At 45.2% G+C, this 21,597-nt stretch overlaps 1 protein-coding gene across 8 annotated transcripts in view; it reads left to right on the top strand.

The window, feature by feature from the left end:
* RGS6 (regulator of G protein signaling 6) overlaps positions 1-21,597 on the top strand; it is a 270,371-nt gene that overhangs the window by 221,182 nt on the left and 27,592 nt on the right. For all 8 annotated transcript variants that reach the window (XM_051620985.1, XM_051620989.1, XM_051620986.1 and 5 more), the window contains 3 exons: positions 494-604; positions 3,806-3,931; positions 12,529-12,715. In XM_051620985.1, coding sequence (XP_051476945.1) covers positions 494-604; positions 3,806-3,931; positions 12,529-12,715 — 424 coding nt within the window. The remainder of the gene's footprint in view (positions 1-493; positions 605-3,805; positions 3,932-12,528; positions 12,716-21,597) is intronic.

The raw sequence follows: 21,597 nt of genomic DNA, 5'->3' as shown, positions 1-21,597 counted from the left end.
AAGCTTACGACTGTGATCCTCCGAAGTATATTCTTAGCTACAGCATAGGACCCTATTTAGATGAGTTACTCATCGTGCATAAAGTGGGTTCAAAAGTCTGCAAAAACCAAAAGGGCAAGAGGCAGTAGTAACCTGCAACAAATGAACAGGGGGACATGTGCTTTGTAGTCATCCCCTGGATCCCTGCAGGAAGTCCAACCACAGCAGTCCAGTTTGTTGCCTCATAGGTTTTTTTGTGGGCAGCTCAACAGAGATGAGCTTGAGGAAAATACTGCAGTGAACTGGTGGGTGTTTGCAGAGAAATCCTTGCATGGGCCATCCCTGGGAAAAGGGACTCATGGTTGCTGGGAAGCTGACTAATCCCTACACACAAGCACACACACACACACACAAAAGCAAACAAAAAAATAAGCTGTACCTCTCTGACATATGAGTGATCATTCAGGCCCTGATTATTTTATTTTTTTCTTTTTTCTTTTTTAATATCTGCCAGTTTAATAACTTACACAGAGCAATATATGGAATATGACCCCTTTATAACTCCTGCTGAGCCTTCCAATCCCTGGATAAGTGATGATGCAGCATTATGGGACATTGAAATGAGGTAAGAATTCATAGTTTTAAGTAACATTAGATTTGTCTTGCTGTATTGTTTGTCTTGCCATCTTCCCACTGCCCTGTTTGGACGGGAAGTTGGATAACTAACTTCACAAGATACAAATACATAGCTCAAGTTTAAATGGGAGCCTGTGCTTTATCACTTCTGTGAATTATTCAGCCCCTCCACTTTGTATGACTTGGTAAGTAGTGCTCTGTAGGTCAGGCAACAGATGTTCTCGTGCCTGTCAAGGACATGCACAGACTCGGGTCTGAAAGTCCACAGATAAAGGATGCTGCTAAGTGATATTTGTTCCAGGACATCTTTTTTGATCCTTGGGAACCTGCTTTCTGCTCCTCCCAAAGCTGCAATGCTCCAGCCATGCTGCTGTCCTGGGATCCCATGAAATATGTTGCTGGCAGAGTAGGAAGGCTTACAGGGCAGTGGCCATTCTGCCTGTGCAGAGGTAGATTTAGCACAGGAGCCAGAGGAGTGCAGCTCAAAAGTAAATGTGAGAGTTGGCAGGTCAGAATTATAATAGACTGGCAAAATGAGTTTGGGCCTCACCTGTTAGTGAACAAGCTGGCTTGTCCCTGTTACAACCTCTAAGAGATGAAAAGGAGGAGGAATGACTGTAGGACCTCCAGTATCTTGCGCCTCAGAGTTTCTCAAAAAAACCAAGCACAGCACTGCAATTTAGATAATTGCCCATATGTTGCTGGCATGTGTCTACATCTCTTGCTATCACAGGCTATCCACAACCCTTGCAGGGAGGCTAGAATTGTCCTGGCTAGCAGCTATTGTAGCAGGTTTGAGGGGAATCACTATGCCACATTTCACCTTCCCTACTCACTCACGTCCCATAGCAACTACTGCAAGAGCTCAGCAGCTTCTCCTGGTGTTTAGCTGCTGCTGCTGTTTGGCACCAAATCTGAGCTGGTAGTTCACTTCAGCAAATCTCTGAAAAGAGAATGCCCGATCTAATCCTGTCCTTAAATAATGTAAAGTTTAAGATGTTACCAGGCTAAGAAAGCCAATTCATAGTGAGTCAGTGTTCCAGGTAAAGGCCAAGTTGTTTCCTTGCGTAAAAATCATGTGGTCTGAGATGTGAAAGGTGTTTTCACCTGCTTCTTTGGTACTCAGATAAATCTGTTAGTTTCCTAATCTCTGCCCCTCTTCACATTTATTTTATTATTTTTTTTAAATTTCCTTTTTAGTCAGTCTCTTCTTTTCTCCATCCTCCCTAGCAGGGCTAGAACCAGATATAGCCCTTGCAAAATACTTTTCTGGAGGAATCCCCCACCCACAAGGTAATCCAGGAATCCATGATTTCTGCATCTGTTGAGGTAGCTGCAAATCCCAGAAAAGATGTCTGTGTCCCTGAAGAATACACTTAACCTTATGTCATAGCCTTTATAGGAATTTAAAATAGATGTTTGGCTTCTGCTATGATTCCAGAGTTAAAAAAGGTGATTCTCCTGCTGATGAAAAAGAGGAAGTTGTATTGTTGGGACATGGAAGAATGAACAGCTCTGTATTTCCATTTTATTCTCTATTGTAAAAGAACTCACTGCATCTGCATCTAGTTGCATTTTGCATGAACAGTTAAATGATCCCCGAGAGCTGCAGTACCCCTTGTGATGCCTGCAAAGCTGTTTCCTCAGTTAGAAGAGCAGAGCGCTTGCTCAGGAGAACAAAGAGCCTCTTACTTCTCATGGTAAGGCCAGCTGCTGAGTAGGGACAGCCCTGTGCTACTACAGTACATCCTTCAGCTGTAAATCCTTCTAAAGCCTTCAACTTTAGACAGTGCTTTGGTCTTTTCATTTGTAGTAGAATATTGTGAAGCAGCAAGAAGAGCAGCTACAGATCTCTGTACTCAGCAGGAAGTTCCCTGAGCTTGGCTCGTGCGCAGCTCTGCACAAACGTGGCTTTCATGTCCCCGTGCCCGGGGCTGGCTCATTGAACAGGTAGGCTGGCATCTGTGCCCTTGTCTGCAGTGCTGCTGGCTCCTGGATGACTGCAGGAGGAGCCATTCCAAGTGCTTTGCGTGTTGAGTGAGGACATGCCCATCAATTCTACTTAGTCTTTACACCAAGGGGAAATCAAAGTGGGCACGTTATTTACCCCCTTTGGCTTATTTGTCTTCGGCACAGATCGCCACTGTCCCCTAAGGCACCAGGATTAGGAATCATTGTGAACGTGATGAGACATGTAGTTTAATAGATATGTACTGTTAACAATGGCTCTGCTGTCACAAATGTGAGCAGGTGAGCTGTATTTTAATGGTTGTCTCATAGTATGTCGCCATCACACCAGAAGCTTTCAAACACTTGGTGAGCCCAGATTACGCTCTGATGTGGACTGTCTTGTAGGATCCTTGTCGTGGTTCCGTGGCACTGCCCCTCCCCATAGGCATCTCTGCAACATGTTCGGCAGTTCAAACAACAACTTATGTAAGTGGGGTTGTATTAAGAAATAATTTAGGAGAAAGGTTTTTAGTGATTTTGGGTGCCTCTGCATCCCACTGTCCCAGCTGAGACACAAAATGAGAGTCTGATTATCATGGAGGGTAGGAGGAAAATGCTTTCTAGTCTTCTAAGACTTAGGCATCCAAAAATCAGAGGCACTGAAAAATAAAAGATCACAAACCAGTAATCATTTTAGAACACTTGTCTGCACTGCTTCTTAGTGAAACTGCTTTTTTAATGCAAATGTGGAACTGAAAATCTGAAGCCAGTTCCAAGTGACCAGCCAGCACTGAGTGGGACACAAGGAGATGCTCTGGAGCTCACCAGCAGCCCTTGGAACACTGCTGGCAAATTTCTGCCTTAACATAAGAGAAATTGCAAGGTACATTTGAGGAGATGCAAGAAGGGCACAGTGTGTAATCATTCAAGTATGGCATGCTGTTCTTTACATGAAACCTGCTAGAAATTATTCTGAAAATCATATAATTTACTGTCTCTCTTATTTGCCGTGTTCGTAGCAGATAGTACAGTTGCTTTAATGATGACCCTCGTCTTTATAGCTTCTTTTTGTATGTTATTTGCTAACTTGTATTTCTGCATAGTCTTGAGAAAAAAAACACCATCTCCTCGGATCTGATAATCTTCCTCCCTTTGCTGCTTAGTAGAAACAGCAGCAGCTGCTTGTATAGCAGGCAGAAATGCACATTCCATCTGTTTTTTCCCTTCTCTCTCCAAATAGCAAAGAACCTAGTCAGCAGCGTGTGAAAAGATGGGGTTTCTCCATGGATGAGGTGCTGAAGGACCCAGTAGGACGAGACCAGTTCCTTCGTTTCCTGGAATCAGAATTCAGCTCAGAAAACCTCAGGTGAAACCTTTTTTGACTTAAACTAAATTAATGGGACCAAACCTAGTCTCCAACATAGGTGAAATACAATGTTTTGTGTGTCTTGAACTGCTAAAAACACCTATTTGAATGAAGTTGAGAATAGCAGGATTTGGCCTGTGACACTGCTGTGGATCCCTATACTAGAATTGTGTGCAATCTCAGGAGCAGCGTTTAGCAGAGCCAGTGTTGTCAAGTATCATGTGAAAAGTTGTAATAATGTGATGAGACATGGCAAATAGCTATTAAGCTCCCTAACAATATATAGGATTTACACATGTGTTTGTGGCAGGGGTGGTGTGAGGGAAGCATAGTATGGTGATCATGTGGCTAAAAGCTGTTACAGTACTAGCACTCACCAAATCCGGCTTGCAACAGCTATTTTTAATTCTGACACCTCCTAGATATTCCAGAGCTCAGCACACACTCTGTGTGAGGATTGTGAGTACCTAGCTTTTCATGTTGTGAAGAATTCCAAAGTTCTAGTCTGAAACATTTTTTAAACATTCACATGATCCTACATCAGACTGAGAGTTTATAAATCTGTTGTGCACAGTTCTGCTACTTCAACTACAGCAGGAATAGATGGCAGTAATAAGTTGCCCTTTTTTTTTTGGTGAATCAACACTAGATGAAGACAAAACCTTTCCTAGAAGATCTAGCCTCTCTGACCTCATCCATAACACTGTTTTAAACCCAGTCTTTGACCCTAGCACATTGTTCCAAGACAGTCTCATTGCAGAACTGATGAAAATATATTAGAAATGCCAACAGCATGCTTTATTCTGGGGTAGCAATCCTTCAAAAAGTACGCCTATCTCTTCAGCATTCTAGCTGGAAAACTAAGGGCTAAACTCAGAGACTTAGGATTCATTAGTCACTCCTGTGTACCCCAGAACTAATGTGTTAAGCTGTTTTCCCTTATTGATGCCGGGTATCTTCTCACACTGACTGAAAATGAGAGGTGTAGCTAGATAGCCCATGTAGTCTCTAAGTTAAATCCATAGCCCTGCCTACATAATAAGGATGAGTCCCCTACTTGTCCTAGCATTAAATCAGGACATAGCCACAGGTTTTATGCTTCTTGTCTTGAATCTTAACTCTAATTCCAACCCCAGCCCTGAAGTTGATTTTGGGGAAAGTAGTTCTCTTGCTGTGGAGAGGGTGAGGTTCATGGAAGGGCTACTGTATTGTTGTATCCTGCAGATACAACCGAACCCCAACAGGCGCCACAACAGCGAAAGGAAATGCACTACAGTGAGCTCTGGGAAACTGCATTTCCAGGGATTATGCTTGAAACAAGGCTGGGGCAAATGTTGGGATTAGTGTTCAGGATTGCAGGCATTTAAATGCTAGTTTTGTTGGTTGGTGCTGCAAAATCCAAACAAAATGGGAGGGGGCTTGTGCCAGCCAGGGAGGCAGGCTGAAGTCTGAACAAGTAGAACTTGACGCTCAGTGGCTGAGGTTATGGTTCAGACTCTGGTTAGTTGTGGTTGGTGGCAGGGCAGGCTGCAGCCACCAGCCTGTGCTGAAGGCCAGGGTTCAAGTTGGGGTCAGGGTGCCAGTCTGTGCTTTGTACGCTTGTGTGTGGAATCCTTGACTGAGGTACAGCAGATCAAAAGGTGCTTCATGGATGTTTGCAGTGGTCCTCACCTGCTTCTCCCCCTGGTTAATCCTGGAGACAGAGAAGGATCCAGCAGCAATGTAATTTGATAGCCTTAGCATGGCCATATGCAGTGAAACCCACTTATTTTTTAGAGAGTCTAAATTACACTGAAGAGGCTTTCTTGTGGTGCTCTGGTGCCATCTCAGCACGTGAATGGGCACAGGGAGCAGGTCACCTGCTTGCTTTGGGGCAGTCCTGTTCCAGTGCCTGCTCCCAGGATGTCGGAATCTGCTGCCAACTGAGCATGCAGCCATTTGGGTTTTGGCCTTTGCTGATAGTGGTGTTTGATGTTGATCTTACCATACACCAGCTAAGAACTTGATTGCACAGCCTTTAAGTTTGTGTTTTGTTGATTAGTATTTTTTCATTTACAAAATAAAATATATCAGTAAAGCATGTGAACAATTGCTACTTCAGTGCAGTCTGCTGGCCTGTGAGATCTGAAAGGGAAATTCCCCAGGAAGTGACTTTAAATTACATTGGAACTGACCATCATGTTTATCAAATTTGCCTGTCTGAGAAGTACAGAAAGCCTGCAGCCAAACAATGAAAAATCAATGCACTTTTATATTTGTTATTTTTAAAAGCCTGAAAGTTAACTTGTAAGAGAAATAAGGGAGTGTTAACTAAAACATACGTACATGCAAACATAAATAAATGAGCCTGGAATTTTATTGCTGAACGGGTACTGAACTTGTATATGCTTACTGCACTCTGTACAGTGTTACTCATTTGCAATTAAATTGTAGTGATGAAGTGCAAAATTAATATACTTTATTGAAATACTCCTCAAGTGGCTTTTCTGAAATATATATGGAGGTTGTGCTAATGAAATCCAGCAGGTTTTATGAGTAGTGGGTGCCCCCACGTTCATCCAATGCAAACAAATGAAGAAAGGTTCATTATGAGAAGGCCAGTACGTACCTTCCTCAGTCTGCCAGAGCTGCTACTCTTGCTGTGTGTTCTCTTTGGTTTTGAGATGGCTTGTAGAGAAGGGAGGCTGCAAGCCTGTGGGATGGGATGGAGAGGTTAAATTGTGCATCCTTTTCAGAAGACACTGATATAATTTTTAGTTAATATGGGAATGCTGCTCTAATTCTTATGGTATCATTATCATGGTATGTGGTATCATTATTATCTAATATTGGATCACTATTAGCAAGCCTGCTTAAAGCTTTAAATAACAACAGGATGTAAAGGCAGAAATATTAATGAGGAAAACTGGAACAGGATGGACTGTAAGCAGGGGTCTGCATGCTAGACATCTAAAGTTAAGTGAGGTGCATCCAAACCCAGGGAAGTGGTAAGGAACTTTCTGAGGGCACAGCCATCTAGCACCTTGCTAAAAAAAATTACATTTGCAGTGATATTTTAAGAATGGTCCTTCCAGAAACTATCCAGAGATCTGGAAACTGTTGCAGCAGGGATGTATTCTCTCTTGGGAATGTCAGTAGGATCTTCATTAACACTGGCAGGAATCCTGCAGGCCCTGTATTGTCCTGAAGGCAGATCTGAGAAAGTGGCTGCTGGAAAACCTAGAAATTCCTTGTAGTGCTAGAAAAGATTCTGTGAACTTGAGAATGCCCTGAAATGAATGCAGTTCAGTGGTATAGCAAGGGAACCATCTGCTCTTATACCCGGTGGTGCAAGTCCCAAATCACAGTGTTGGCTGTGGTGGGGTATTTCCATATCTTCCTAGCTGAGAAAAATTGGTCCCGGTGGGGGTCTCGAGTGAGGCAGGGCCGAAGATAGCAGCAGACTAGACTCACTGACCTCCCAGCTCTCCTTCCAGCTGTGTTTCTCTGTGCTAATAAACTTGCAGAATCATGTCCACCAGTCTCCTTGGCTGAGCCCTGTAACTTATTTATTTACTGGCTGTCCATTATTTATGTGAGAGCAGGAAAGCCAGTCAGTTGGGTGTTTTTCTCTCTGTTTTTATTTTAACTCTTTTTCTTCTTGCTCTTCTTTCTCCTCTCTGTTACTGTCTTTCATGTACAATTTGTTTTGACTCGGTTAATTTTTGAAGTACCCAAAATACAGCAAACAAAATGCCAAGCTTCGATTAAATAATAGTAATAATTTTAAAAAGGCCAACAGAGAGTTGTTATACATTTTGTATGACCTGGAAGTCTCCTGAGATATCTTGAGATTGCAGAGAAGTTCATGTAACTGGTGGATTGATTTAATTTTTTTCCCCCAGTTTCAACGAGTGTCAGCTGGAAAGAGAAGCAAGTAAGTGGGAATATGGGACACGGGAATTTTACCCGAAGGGAAGGGGGAGACTGCACACCTGTTTATAGATAAATACAGAACACGTGATGCTTTATAGGAATGTGAAGCTTGCAATGCATGGATGCAGGCATTTTGTGTGTTGTTGTGAACATATGCTGAAAATGAGTTACCGGGAAAGAATTTTACTTGCAGAAAGTGTACCTTATATGACCCCTAATGGCTGAAACTTGTTGCTAATTGTTTTTTTTATTATTTTGTTTGTTTGTTTGTTTTCATCAGGAAAGGAAAGGTTCGGGCATAGAGGAGAGCACACCCATTAAGCACAACCCACCCAAGCCCCCTTGCTTTCTAAATGAAAAGCATCACACGCAGTCATCGCCTAACCGCTCCCAAAGCACCCGAAGGGCAGGCACAGGATTGAGCCTTCATCCCTTGTTCCTGGGTGTCCCGTGCGGGGGGCAGTGCCGGGATGCGGGGGGCCGGGGCAGGGCTGTGCCCCTCCTGCCCAGCAGGCGGCGCCGCAGCCCCGCGGCTGAGCGGCGGGTCGCTGCGGAGCGGGCTGGCGCCTTGGCTGCCGGCTGGCGAAGGTGCGGGTGGCTTAGCTAGAGAGGGGCGTCTCTTGCCCCAGGAAACGACGAGGCGGCAGAAAGAGGGGCCGTGCAGTTTGGCTGCGGGGTGCGCAGCTTGGGAAAGGAGGGGGAGGCCAGCGGGAAGCTGGCCCGCATTCCCACCGGCACCGGGGGCTCCTTGGGAATGCTGCCTTCGCGGAGGGCTGTGCCCGTAGGACGCGGCCCCGCTGCAGGCGTCTGTCCCCGACGTGCCCCGCACAGGACAGGTTCCCGCTGGTCCCAGCCGTGGCAAGCTCGTCCCAGCAAGGGCCTGGCCGTGAGCACACCAAGATGTGAGCATTCCCCCTCCCTGAACTGCATGCACCGGATACTTAACGTGCAGCTACTGAGGCAAGGAGAAGAGTGTGCTCATATTCCTAACTCAGATAGTCACTTAGTGTGACTCACTGCCAAGCCAGGAGTATCATCCTCCCCCAAGATGGGGACGCAGCAGAATCACAGAATTGTTGGAGTTGGAAGGGACCTTAAAGATCATTGAGTTCCAACCCCCCTGCATGGGCAGGGACACCTCCCACTCGAAGAGGCTGCTCAGAGCCCCAGCCAACCTGCTCTTGATGCAGGGCTGCAGCCCCCACCACATCTCTGGGCAGCCTGTTCCAGTGTCTCACCACCCTTACACTGAAGAATTTACGCCTGATCTCTAACCTAAATCTCTCTTCTTTCAGCTTAAAACCACTCTCCCTGTCTTGGTAGCCTCTTGTCAGTCTCCACAGTCATCCGTATTTTGCCTCTTGATCACGTTCTGAACTTAGTTTTTGTTTCACAGCATACCTCAGAAGCACCCCCTGCCCTTCCCTGTCAGTCTTCACTGAGGGGCACCCGGGACCTCCGCAGTGCCCTGTGGGGAGGCAGAGCAGCCACGCTGGGGCCCAGGAGCTCTCTGTGCCTTGAGGGGGCTGCGCAGGAGAAGACACCATTACAGAATATTTCCCACAAGTGACAGCAGCTTAATTGCATGCTGGATGAAGCTGGAATGGTTTATGCCTGTGACAACAGTTTAGGACACCGTATTATCAGCCTTCTCCAGATCTTACATGCTGTTTTGTAAAGGACAAAGAACCTGTGAGCAATGCTGCTGTTGCCTTAGTGCAGACTGTCCCTGTGGCCAGTCCTGCTCTACTTATAGGGCACCTGCAGGGACAGCACAGGAGGACATCTCCCTCCTCCCCTGCCCTGTGCAAGAGGTGTCCTCTGGCAATGCACCTCCCAGAGAAAGTAGGGATGCAATGTGGTGTCTTCTCCTTTGTGAGCATGGGTCTGGGCTTGTGCTTCAGAAATTGTGTGACTGGCACAGGGAGTGCGTTTTTTCACTTTGTAACTAAACCCAAATTCCAGCATAGCCATCATGTGCCTGCTCTTTTCTGGGGTGGAAATATCTGCTGCTCTCTTGTAAAGGCTGTATAAATCCCAGAGGAAGCCCTGCTTATGCACTGGCTTCCAGATGATTCCTCGTGGCAGAGAATTTGCCTTGGAGTTGAGGCTGCAGGGCTCGGTACCCCTCTTTGATGTTCTTCGATTTTCAGATACCAGCTATAGTGATTGGCTTTGAAATTTTTACCAAGACAAAACTCCCCTTTGCCTTGAAGAAGACATCTAGCCTTGGGCATGAATTCACAACTGGTTGCAGCAAAAAAAAAAAAGCTTGATCTTGTTAGTGTCAGGTTGGTCTGGTTGGTTGATTTTCAGATTGAGCCAAATGGTTATTAAAATGGATGGTGCTCCTGTTCTGGCAAGCTGTCACTTCACAGTGCGCCCGGTTCTCTCACCAGTGTGCTTTCCCAGCCTGCCTCCCCGGTTCTAGAGGCAGAAGATAAGCCAGCATAGAATGTCCTCTCTCACCAAGTGTTTGTCTGAAGTGTCCCAGCTACTCTGGAATGATTATAATCTTTTCTCTTTATACCTTTCCTGTGTTCACATGTTGCCATCCCATCTGAAATTAAATGATAAAATGTTTTTGAAGAAAAGAAAGACACATATGGCATCAGATAGTTGCACTGTGAGCACCACCCTCTGCTCTGTGTGCATGTGATAAGTGGGGGCTGTCACTTATGGTTCAAATAACAAGGCAGGACATCAGGCACACTTAACATCTTGAAGATGGAAAAGGGCCAACCATGGACAGCCCTCCACCTAACCCAAATAGCTCTGTTTCAGTTTATGAAACTGAAGGTCACTTTGTGAGCATCACCAGTATGGGACTTCGCAAGTACTGGTGCAGTGTCTGAGCATGCCCCGATCTGTGTTACTCAGCTTGCTAGGGAGCAGGGAAAACTGTATCAAGGAGCAGCATCAGTCCCTGTGCATGCAGCTGCGAATGCTGGAGCAGCGCTTCAAAGGGCAGGCAGCTGCTCTGGGGGTTCCTGCTGGGGCTGGGCAGCCTGTCCTGCCTAGACAGGGTTCTGGGTCACAGCCCCCAGCCCAGGGATGCTGCCTTCTGCGATCTCTCACAGGCTTTACAGTTGGATTAAGCACGTTATTTGGGTAAGAGGGAGAGGCAGCAGCACCAGGGGAGAGCACAAGATGGGGCTGGTTTAGCAGCGGTGGAGCAAGAGACGAGACGTGCACCTGTAAACGTTGGAGGCATGGGTGCAGGGAGCATCTTCATCCTGCACCTGGCAGAGCAGGAAGAGGGGACAGGCAAGGAAGATTTAGGCTGGCCTTGCACACAGCCTGGGTGTCTTTTTTTCCCTGTTTACCATTTCCCTCTATTGCAGGTAGGGGACCAGGCTAAATAGTTTAGCTGCCTCCTTTGATTATGATAAGCTTTGTGGTTTTGGGGTGGTTAGGTACTGCCTGCAGCTGGTGAGGAAGTGAGGGTCAGAAACAACACAGGAGTCTCTAGGCTGCTGGCTTCTACACCCACCGACAAGATAGGAAGAGACTGTATCCTCATTCCACCTTGGGGAACATTTGCATTAGTGGCAGCAGGCTGGCACTATTGAATCATTTGGGGTGGGAAGTCAGGCTTTCAGTTAAAGGTCAGATGGTGTATTTAGTAGTCTCCCATAATGACAAGGGGGACACAGAAGATTTTTTAAGTTGTGCCACTCTTTCACATGCCCTGAACAAGCAGTAACCTAGACAAACTCTGTCCTCGCTGCGTGGTCTGCTGAGCAGAGGCAAGTGATCAAGAGCAGTGCAAGGAAGGAATGAAAGCCCTGCCCTCCTTGTCATGCCTGGCCCATGGGCTCCTTTGCCATGGGGTAGGAAGGAGCTGGTTATTGCAGGTGGCTGCAGAGGTCCTTTCTGTACCTGTGTGTCCTGTTGCCCTTGGCACTCCCTATAGAGCACTGTTGCACCCGTTCAGCTGGGCTGCAGGAACTGGGTAAGCAAGGCAGAGGCCTCGGGGAGCAACAATGCATGTCACTTACAAAAATATTCTGTGGCCTTTGGTTTCACAGATCAAGATGTGGGTTATGCCCTCAGCCATCTAAGAGAGTATGTTCTCAATGTTTATGAACGTTATTTTATCCTGTAAATGGGGTCTAGTTAAGAAAATATCCCTGCAAAATCGGCATATGGCTATGACAAGATTGCTTTCCATGGCATCCATCTGAATGCTGGTTAGTTTACGAGTCAAAAAAAAAAGATTTCTCTAAGTGCCATTTCTACAACTTCACCCTGGAAATTATAGTAAGTTTGTTCTGCATTTTACATCTCCCTTGGAGAAGGGATCCTGCAGGCAGGAATGACCAGCAGATTGCAACAGGACTGTGGGAGGCAGAGCCCTCTCCCCTCCTCCAGCTGCCTTGCTCTGGAGGATTCTTTTTTGCATACCTAATGCCACACTTCTGGAGGGGTGGCTTGAATGAGAACTTACCACTTATTAAAGTTGCTGTACTGATCTTAGCCTCAGTGTCAGGGTTTGGTGTGTAGTATATCATGCCTGCCCCTTAAAGCATACGAAATGGAAAGTCTTCTGTGAATTCAGCTAGATGTGGGGTTAGGCTCTACATCTATGTTTTGGGACTCTGCCCAGACTTGTCCACAAAGTCTTATCTAGGGTTCTCTCTTTTTCTGTTTTCTCCCCTTGTAATTTTTGCCTAGCACAGGTTTTGGTTGGCTGTCCAAGATCTCAAGAAACAACCCCTACAGGATGTAACCACCAGAGTGGAGGAAATCTGGCAAGAGTTTCTAGCTCCTGGGGCCCAAAGTGCTATCAACCTGGATTCCCACAGCTATGAGAAAACAAGCCAAAATGTCAAAGACCCAGGGAGATATACATATGAAGATGCACAGGTTTGTTTTTGATTTTCTGGAATTACTGCAAATAACACTCTCAGTTTTACTGTGTTTTTCCACTATCAAATTGTCGCTGCTTACTTGAAGAAAGAGGAGACGCACAGTTTGGAGTGACTTTGAGGATATCTTTTCAAGCTGGGTAAATGATATTTTCTTTGAATTTACGAGTTATAAGAGGCTAATGCTCCTCTGGGAACAAATGTTCCAAAATTTCCAAGTCTGCAAGGCTGCAGGCATGCCTCAGAGAAAGCAAAGATGAAAGAGTGCTATAAAGTTCAGTGGGGCACTCTGTACTCCCTGTCACCAAAGTCTGCCATGGTTTCAGAATGGCTGATACCATATCAAAATCCTGGTTAATAAACTTTTTAATATTTTATTTATAGCCTCTCTGCCAGACCCCAAGTGTAGTGGATCCCTTCAACACAGCTAGAAACTTGTCCAGCAGACAATACCTTAGAGCAAGGATAGGACAGTATGCAATGCAGTGAGTTTAATTCTTCCCTCCTAAGGGCCCCAGATTTATCAAGGAAATTTTACAGATAAACTGTACACAGAAAATGCCTTTAGGAAAACAGATAATTTGAGAAGGACTGCTAGGAGCAAGGATAAAGCTGTATAACGTTCTGAGAAAATGAAATTATCATTTTATAAATGCTAAAAAAAAAAGGAAGAAGGAATAATTTGGCAAATATTACCAGGGACACAATTAAAAGATATCCTCCTCATAAGCAGTTTAATCAAAACTGTGTAGTAAAACCAACAGCAAATGAAAAGAATCCTGGTTCTTGTATTTTCTTAAAATTGGCATTCAAAGGCTGTTCTTCAAAATACTCCACTAACAAAATATTTTCATCTCAAGGGAGATGTTGTAGACCACTTATACATGGTTAGGCAATGAATTTTTCAAGCCAGCATCAAATACTGTATTTTCCTGAATGCAGTCTTGCTCCTTGGGGCCAGCATAGAAGGAATGTATGCAAAGTTTCAAGGCAATCCCCTGTGAATATCAGGCAACTTAAATGTTCTTTTTAAAGCTGAGAAGCACAGGAGTGTCAAGACATTCTGGTTAAGATGTATTTTTTGCTTTGCAGTTTTAGTGAACAAGAATTTCTGCAAATTTTCATCACCTGAAAAAAATAGTGATGGCAAAATGCAGGGTAAAGTAGATAGGTGAATAATGGTGGAATTGATTAAATGGATAAGTAGAAGTACTGAGAACAAGATGGATGTTTAGACAATGAGTATTTAATCAGAAGAAGACATGAAGGATTTAGGATTGTACTGATCAGTTCACAATGTAATTGCCATTCAAAGAGGAGTTGATGAAATCAAGCTAGAGCTCTTGCACTTAGCTTATTTTAGCTCTTTGGGTTAATTTTATTTCAGAGGATTTTTATGCTGATGAATGTCCTCAGTTCATCTTTTTTGGTTCACGGACATGGAAGCATGAAGCCAAGATAGACCTTCAGGCCCAGCTACAGTCCTCTTGGAGACTGAATCTGTGCCAAGAAAGGACAAGGCAATGTGGAAGGTGAACCCAGTTACCTTCTTGTGCAGGGGACTTCTGGTAGCTCTCTGGAGACCAAGCAAGTGGTTTCTGAGTAGTTGACCAGATAGCTAAGAAAGCCAACAAAAGCAGGGAGAGACAAGACACTGCTGAAGGCACAGTGTCCTAGTGAAGCTGGAGCAATGTTGGATTTTACTGGCTTATCCTGGAGAGGGGACATTTTTGTTTGCACACCCACTTCATGGGCAGGTACCCCCAGTTGGCTGTGAATCTCCCAGGTATTGTCCTGGTGTCTCCCCCAGGTCAGCCCTGCCACCTCAGGGGCCCTGTTGTCCACGGATCTGCAGCAGATGGTAGCCCAGCTGCCTTATCTCAGCACCCTGACACCAGGGACCCATGAATGCTCCCACACATCCCACACTCCTAAAGACTCAACCAGGCACAACCAGTCAAAACACCGCACTGTGGGAGGGAAAATATGAGTGTTGTCCTGTCTTGTGTAGCTGTAGTACAAAGAGAAAAACAACTGAAATGTCCTTGTAAATAGAGAACAAGAAAAAAAAAAAGTTTACTGAACAGCACATTCTTTGAATGCCTGCAGCTCTGAGACACTAAGACTAAGAGGAAAGAAAAGAGTTGGCTTAACTGATAAAATTAAATTGCTGCTCCTGCAGTGGTAAATAAGATAAGGTGGTGTGGCATTCTGGGCCTTATACTGACCTGGGAGACCTGCAAAATGCCAGTTCTGAATAAAAAGTGCTGGGAATGAACACATTGCTGTACTTGGGAAGGGGGAAGTGTAGCAGAGCACAGTACACTTCAGGCTACTGAATGCATTATAACCATAATTTCAAAGCAAAGCATCATCTGTGATCAGGTGCTTAACAGGGTACATGTATGTGCTTCTTTGTACCTTGGCTCCCAGCCCCAAAGAGCTCTTCCAGATGCTGCATGATCATCTAGTAAGACAAGTGGCCTAGAAAAGAACAAGGAGAAAAAGGGACTCTCGAGAAACAGGCCTCTCACTTAAAACCTCTTTGTCCCAAAGACGCTCATGGTCTGAAGGCAAATGGTTCCTCTGTATAAGAAAGGTGACACTAAAAGGCTTAGCTCCAAACATCCTCCAAGAGCTCCTAATCCAAACCTGAATTTGATGTGCATTTATTATTTCAAGTAGAGCTCTCTCTAAGATGGGTCCCTGTATTACAGAAGCAAGTGTTTTGCCCAATGTCAGCTAAAGAGATTTGCCCTGTTGTGTGTCTGCTGCTGCTGCGCTCTGCAGTCCTGCACTGCTCCACCTGCGCAGAGCCACCTTCTCCTGTTGCACGTACACCTGCCTTCCCCAGCCATCCAGTTTGCTGGTGTCCCCATCCCCAAGCAGCACAGCCCCTGCTCCTGGATCTGTCCTGATTGTCAGCTCTGCCAACTATCTTGATCCGCAGCCATCTTCTGTCATTTTAGTGCTGGGCCCCTCCAGAGGCAAGCCTACCAATTTAGCTGATTGTTTCCTGCTCTTGAACAACTGTCTGATGAGTAAAATATAATGATTATCAAACCATTTTCACTGGGGAGTAAGGCAGCTTTTAATACAAGGGGCACTGTCAGGAAAGGTCAGTTCAATTAAACAGTGAACTACTCAGCAGGATGTGAACTCCCACAGGAGTTATCAGCATCATTGGACAACCAATGTGAGGACCTGCAATATGGAGCAGGCACAGCCAGCTCTGGAAAGTAAATAGGTTTGGGTCCATCCAAAGGGCCTCTTTTGGCTAATGAAGCTGCTGACAGCCAAAGCAGTTGGTCTTTAACAGGGGAACCCAGATCTGTGAGTGTGACTACTATGGCTTATCTGTACACTTTATTAGTTTTTAAACGTTTTTCCCCCTACCTTCAAGCATCTCCTTGCCTCCCTTGAAGTGTCTTTCTGCCTTCAGCAAGTCTTTAATCCTTGGCACTGGGAACTTGTATCACAAGAATGTGTTGTGTATCCTGTTAGTAATGTTTGTTTGTAGGGGCATTTACTTTGGAGTCAGGTATGTTAAAAGTAAGGTAAGCCACATAATTGTATTTGGAATTACTTTCCTGATTGTTTAGTTTTCTTCTTTAATAATTAAAAGAGTTTTAGATTGACGTTCCTTTACATGAACTAATCAGCTCTTGTTTCTGTGGAGATGATTCAGGGAAATTCAGGTCTAATCCTGGCTCAGTTAGGGATTTTAACTGTGCTGTACCGATCCTTAGCTAATTCCAGAGCAGATTTAGACCATAATGCCGGAGTCCAGGCTGCTTAAACCAGAAGTGTACCTGGCCCAGATTTGCACCCAATTCATGCTCTCAGCTACCCCAGGTATTGGTTCAGTTTGTTCTGGACTGTGATGGAGATACGAGCCCTTGCAGGATTCATCAGTGATCAGTCCTCAGTTTGCATTCTGACCCCAGGAAGCTGGGAGCATGGACAGAACCTGACAGAATCCTGTTGAAGTCAAGAACAACCCCCAGATGTGAGCAAGGATCTCTTGGTGGTAGAATGTCATTTTCTATCAAGAAGGGAAAATTAGGGGTGACCTTTCTGCCACTGACTTTGTCTTTTCAAGCATGCCCAGGGTATGAGAGTAAGCATATATAGAGCAGTGTATGCCTAGTGCCTGTTCAGTGGGCATACAGAACTCCATGTGTAGGTCTTGAGCAAAATCACAGCATGGAAGGAGAGTGTGAAAATAATAATTCATTGTGCATCTGCATCACCTCTCACGTAAGAACTTGAAGAAACATTATTCCTACTGTCTTAAAGTTTTATCCAGTCACCCAGTTACATGCATGCCTCTAAAGGGGGGATGACTAAGGATGGAGAATCAAGATAACAGCAAAGCAGCTCTGGGTGGCAGTGCAGGCAGTTAGCACAGAGGCATGGGACAGATCCAGGAAATCTGCCTTGAAGGGGAGCTTAAGTCCATCTAAGCCAGTGCTGCTCAGAGACCTGGCACATGCACTATGAGGAATTGAAAGCACACACTGCTGCATGCATATGCATACAGGGATGGTGCCCAGGCCTTCTGGAGGCTTTGGACAGTCTAGATCTTTCTGTGGAGGTTGGGGACTGCATGAGGACTTGACCTTTATTCTCTTCTCCTCCTTTGGCTCTGATTCTGTGCGACTGGAAGAGAAAATCCGTCCTTACACTGCACTCCTGTTGCCTTCCTTGTATGTGGGTTACTGTGACTGTAGAAACAGCCTTCATGTGAAACCTCCCTGTTGCTGTGTATTTGTTACACACAGAAACAAAAATGTGAGCTCCTTCGCTTGTGGATTTCACAAAACAGCCTAAACCCAAATAGAATCTAAAACCAAGACCCCCACAAATACACCCAGAAGAGCAATTAGGAGTGTGGAACAAAGGTAGGAAAATGATGGTGGAGGCTTATGCTGGTGTGCCTCATGCTGCACAAAGCAGGTGACAAAATACTGGAAGCAGAGGTCTACATACAAGCAGATACTCAGCTATTACTTTCTTGGGATTTTGTTAAAAATGTACATACACACCACACATCTGAAAGTACTTATTTTATCCTTTTCCTTTTGTTTTAATTTGTGGCCTAGTAGTCATGTTATATGAAAAACATCTAACATCCAGCCTTTGTCGTGCTGTTGCTTTTCTGTCTCTGAAGGCATCAGGAATCAAAACACTGTCTAAGCTAATGCCCCTCTGTTACATGTGGGTAGGAAGGGGGCTAGGAAAAGTCATGAGTGAGATCTCTCCTTGTACATGAAGTGACAGAAGGCAGCAGATCTCTCCAAATGAAAGATCAGAAAGCATATTCCCAGGACAATAGTCTGCCTGTTATTCAGTGTGTTGATCTTGCCAAGCTGGCTAAAACCACGTGCACAAGCAATAGCAGTGTCTTGTGTGCCAGACATTTCCTAACTCCAAAAAATACCTATTCTTGCTTAAGAATTGAATTTAGCACTCGGACTGGGACTCTTGACCCAAATCCAGCTGGGGCCAGTCACAACTGGGGTTCCTCAGGGCTCAGTGTTGGGACCATTTCTGCTTAACATCTTTATTGATGATCTTGATAAGGACATAGAGTGTATTATCAGTAAGTTTGCAGATGACACCAAGCTAGGCAGGAGTGTTGATCTGCATGAGGATGGGGAGGCTCTGCAGAAAGATTTGGATAGATAAGATGGCTGGGCTAATATTAATGGTGTGGGCTTCAACAAGGCCAAGTGCCGGGTCCTGCACTTGGGCCACAACAACCCCAGGCAACACTCCAGGCTTGGGGAAGTGTGGCTGGACAGTGTCTGGCAGAAAAGGACCTGGGTGTTCTAATTGACAAGCGGCTGAATATGAGCCAGCAGTGAGCCCAGGTGGCCAAGAAAGCCAGTGGCATCCTGGCTTGTATTAGAAATAGTGTGACCAGCAGAAGTAGAGAGGTGATTGTCCCCCTGTACTCAGCATGAGTGAGGCCACACCTGGAGTATTGTGTCCAGTTTTGGGCACCTCAATTCAAGAGAGATATCGAGGTGCTGAAGCGAGTACAGAGGAGGGCAACGAAGCTGGTGAAGGGCCTAGAGAGTAAATCTTAAGAAGAAGGTTTGAAGGAGCTGAGAATGTTTAGTTTGAGAAAGAGGAGGCTGAGGGGAGACCTCATCAGTCTCTACAACTACCTGAAAGGTCATTGTAGAGAGGTTGGTGCTGGTCTCTTTTCACAGGTAATTAGCGACAGAACAAGAGGGAATGGATTCAAGCTGCAACAGGGCAGGTTTAGACTGGACATTAGGAAAATCTTTTTCACAGAAAGAGTGGTTAGACACTGGAATAGGCTGCCCAGGGAGGTGGTTGAGTCACCATCCCTGGATGTGTTTAAGGGTCGTTTGGATGTGGTGTTGGTGGATATGGTTTAGGGGAGAACTTTGTAGAGCAGGGATGATGGTTGGACTTGGTGATCCCAGGGGTCTTTTCCAACCTGAATAGTTCTGTGATTCTATGATTCTATGATTCTTGTGCCAGGAGTGTGCGAATGCAAGAAGCAACTGCATGTCAAATCCAGAGGATTTCCTCTTTGTGTGAATGTCAGGAAGCAGATGATGCTGTTCTGTTTCTCCCAGGCAGGGAGTGAAAGTGCTTGCAAGTGCATCCCTTTCTTCCTGAGCAGCCAGAACTCCACTTTTCATGGGTGACGGGTAGATGTTCTTGCAGATGACAAAGTTCCACTACTGCGAAACCCACATGCTGCAGGAACACTGCAGTCTAAATTTTTAAGGGTTTGTTATTTCTTCAAGTGTTCATCCTTCTAATTATATATATATATATATATACACACATATATATATATATATGTATATATTCATGAGGAGATGTGTCAACAATGCATTTCATGTCTCCTTCTCAGACCACAGCAGGTATGAATGTTGGGTGCTGTCTGGATGGGGTTCATTGGCAAAAGGATGCAAGATTTTGATAGCATTTGTAGCATGGACTCCAAGAAATTGAGCTCAATCCCTTGAAGGCAGTCCAAGGTGATATGGCAATAGATAACCTACAGCCACAGTGTTGATGGAATGTGGAAGGCTGTTTATGTATCCATCATATGTTCTCTCAGTAGGCATCTAGCAGGGCTGGTGGTCCCTATCCCAGCATAGCTGCTTTTACTCAAAAGCTTGTGTACTGCTTGTTTCTGCAGGGCTGCATCCTGCTTTGTTATCATCTCCTGCAGGGCACAGACTGCCTCAGTGTGACAGAACTTCTTTGTTGCTATGTGATGGATTCTGTGTGTTCCTCTCCATGACATAACTCAGCTTCTGGACAGGTTTTTCACTAGAGAAAACAGGAAGCTGCAGACAGCCCTGCAAGTGTCAGGGTGTTGGCCAAAAAGTTAAGTAGCTTCATCTCATGGCTGTACCACAGCATATATAGGAGTGCAAAACCCCTTCTTCCTTGCTGCATCTCCTAGATATTTTATTGTTTGGAAAAGAGATGCCAGTCTTCCAAATGCTATACTGGGTTGTCATCTCCTCCTCCCAGGCAAAACCTGTTCGCTTGGGCTTTCTGCCAGTAGCCAGGATTTGGCCCATATTGAGAGAATCAGCCTCTTAGTCATGATCATTGTTCTCAAAACCTAAAGCTGCTCATACGGCGTTAGACTCCCGACAGCCCACTCTTGACTCCCAGGATAGCCCTTGCTATATTTAGGACTAAATCCTCCTGCAGTACCAGGCTGACCCCAGTGCTCCACAACCCTTCAGCTCCGTGCTTCTCCTGCACTGCGTGTGCCTCAGACCCCCTGGCAGCTCTGCCTTCCCATCTGTATGTTTGAAGGTATGAAGCAAACCAGTCGTCTCATCAATTTACAGAAGAGCCAAAGCTAAATTTATGTGTTACTTTTATCAATGCACTTTCCCACGAAAGATTTACATTGTGATTCCAACTATGTATCTACAGGGCTAAACAAAGGATTTCTGTGTATTACTCAAAATGAGCTCTCATTGCTTACAGTTATCCCTCCTGCTAAAGCTCTTTCTTATGTTTCTGTGCCTTCACCCAATGTAATTTCATTTGTGGCCTGAAAAGGGGTTTTATGCTTTTTAACTTAGCAGGGAGGTTAGTCCATATTACAGTATAATTATTCTTTCTTTTTTTTTTTTTCCCCATAGTAACAAAAACAACTTGGTTGAGTGAGAAGAAAATGCACTGGCTAAGACTGTGGGTGTAAATTATTGTGTCACTTAAATAACTTGAGAGTGGCCAAAAGAGAGATTGCTCAGATTTTCCAGAGCAATTCGTGCTCAGGCCAAGACCCTTATGTGCCATTTACCAACCTGAAACATTTCTTTTCTAAACTATACATCAAGGGAAGCCCAGCACTCCCACAGCAGCCAGAGCACCCATTTACTCCTTGCCCTGCTAGATGGTAGCACAGCAAGGAACTGATGAGGCTGCGGAAAGGGGGCTCCTCCTGGTTGATGCATGCAGGCAGCTCAAACCTGGCAGTACAGCAGTGTTGGGAAGACTTAAAACCCTAAACGCAGGGACCGGAATAAGCAGATGCAAAGGTGTTCTTAGTGGGGATTCAGATACAGTAATGGGAATTGGAATAAACCCCCCATGTTTCCCTGCCTTCTCCTTCCCCCCCACTCCCCCCCCCCCACCCCTCACTGGTGGTTTCTCATCAGGTTTGGTTGGGGAAACTGTGAAACTGTGCAAGTCTTTCCTTCTGCAGCTTCTTCACTGCTTGCCTCATCTCAACTGTGTCTGCTACCAGCTACTACAGCTTTCAGAGCTGATGCAGCATTTTTTCCTGTGTTCTCTAAAGTGTGTTTCAGTGCCATCAGTTAGATGGAATGGCAAATGCTTCTTTAGAAGCAACATAAT

This window comes from Apus apus, chromosome 5, assembly GCF_020740795.1.
Source record: "Apus apus isolate bApuApu2 chromosome 5, bApuApu2.pri.cur, whole genome shotgun sequence".
Classification (NCBI taxonomy): Eukaryota; Metazoa; Chordata; class Aves; order Apodiformes; family Apodidae; genus Apus; species Apus apus.
The sequence above is the reverse complement of the archived record's forward strand: the minus strand, read 5'-3'. Positions and strand labels throughout refer to the sequence as shown.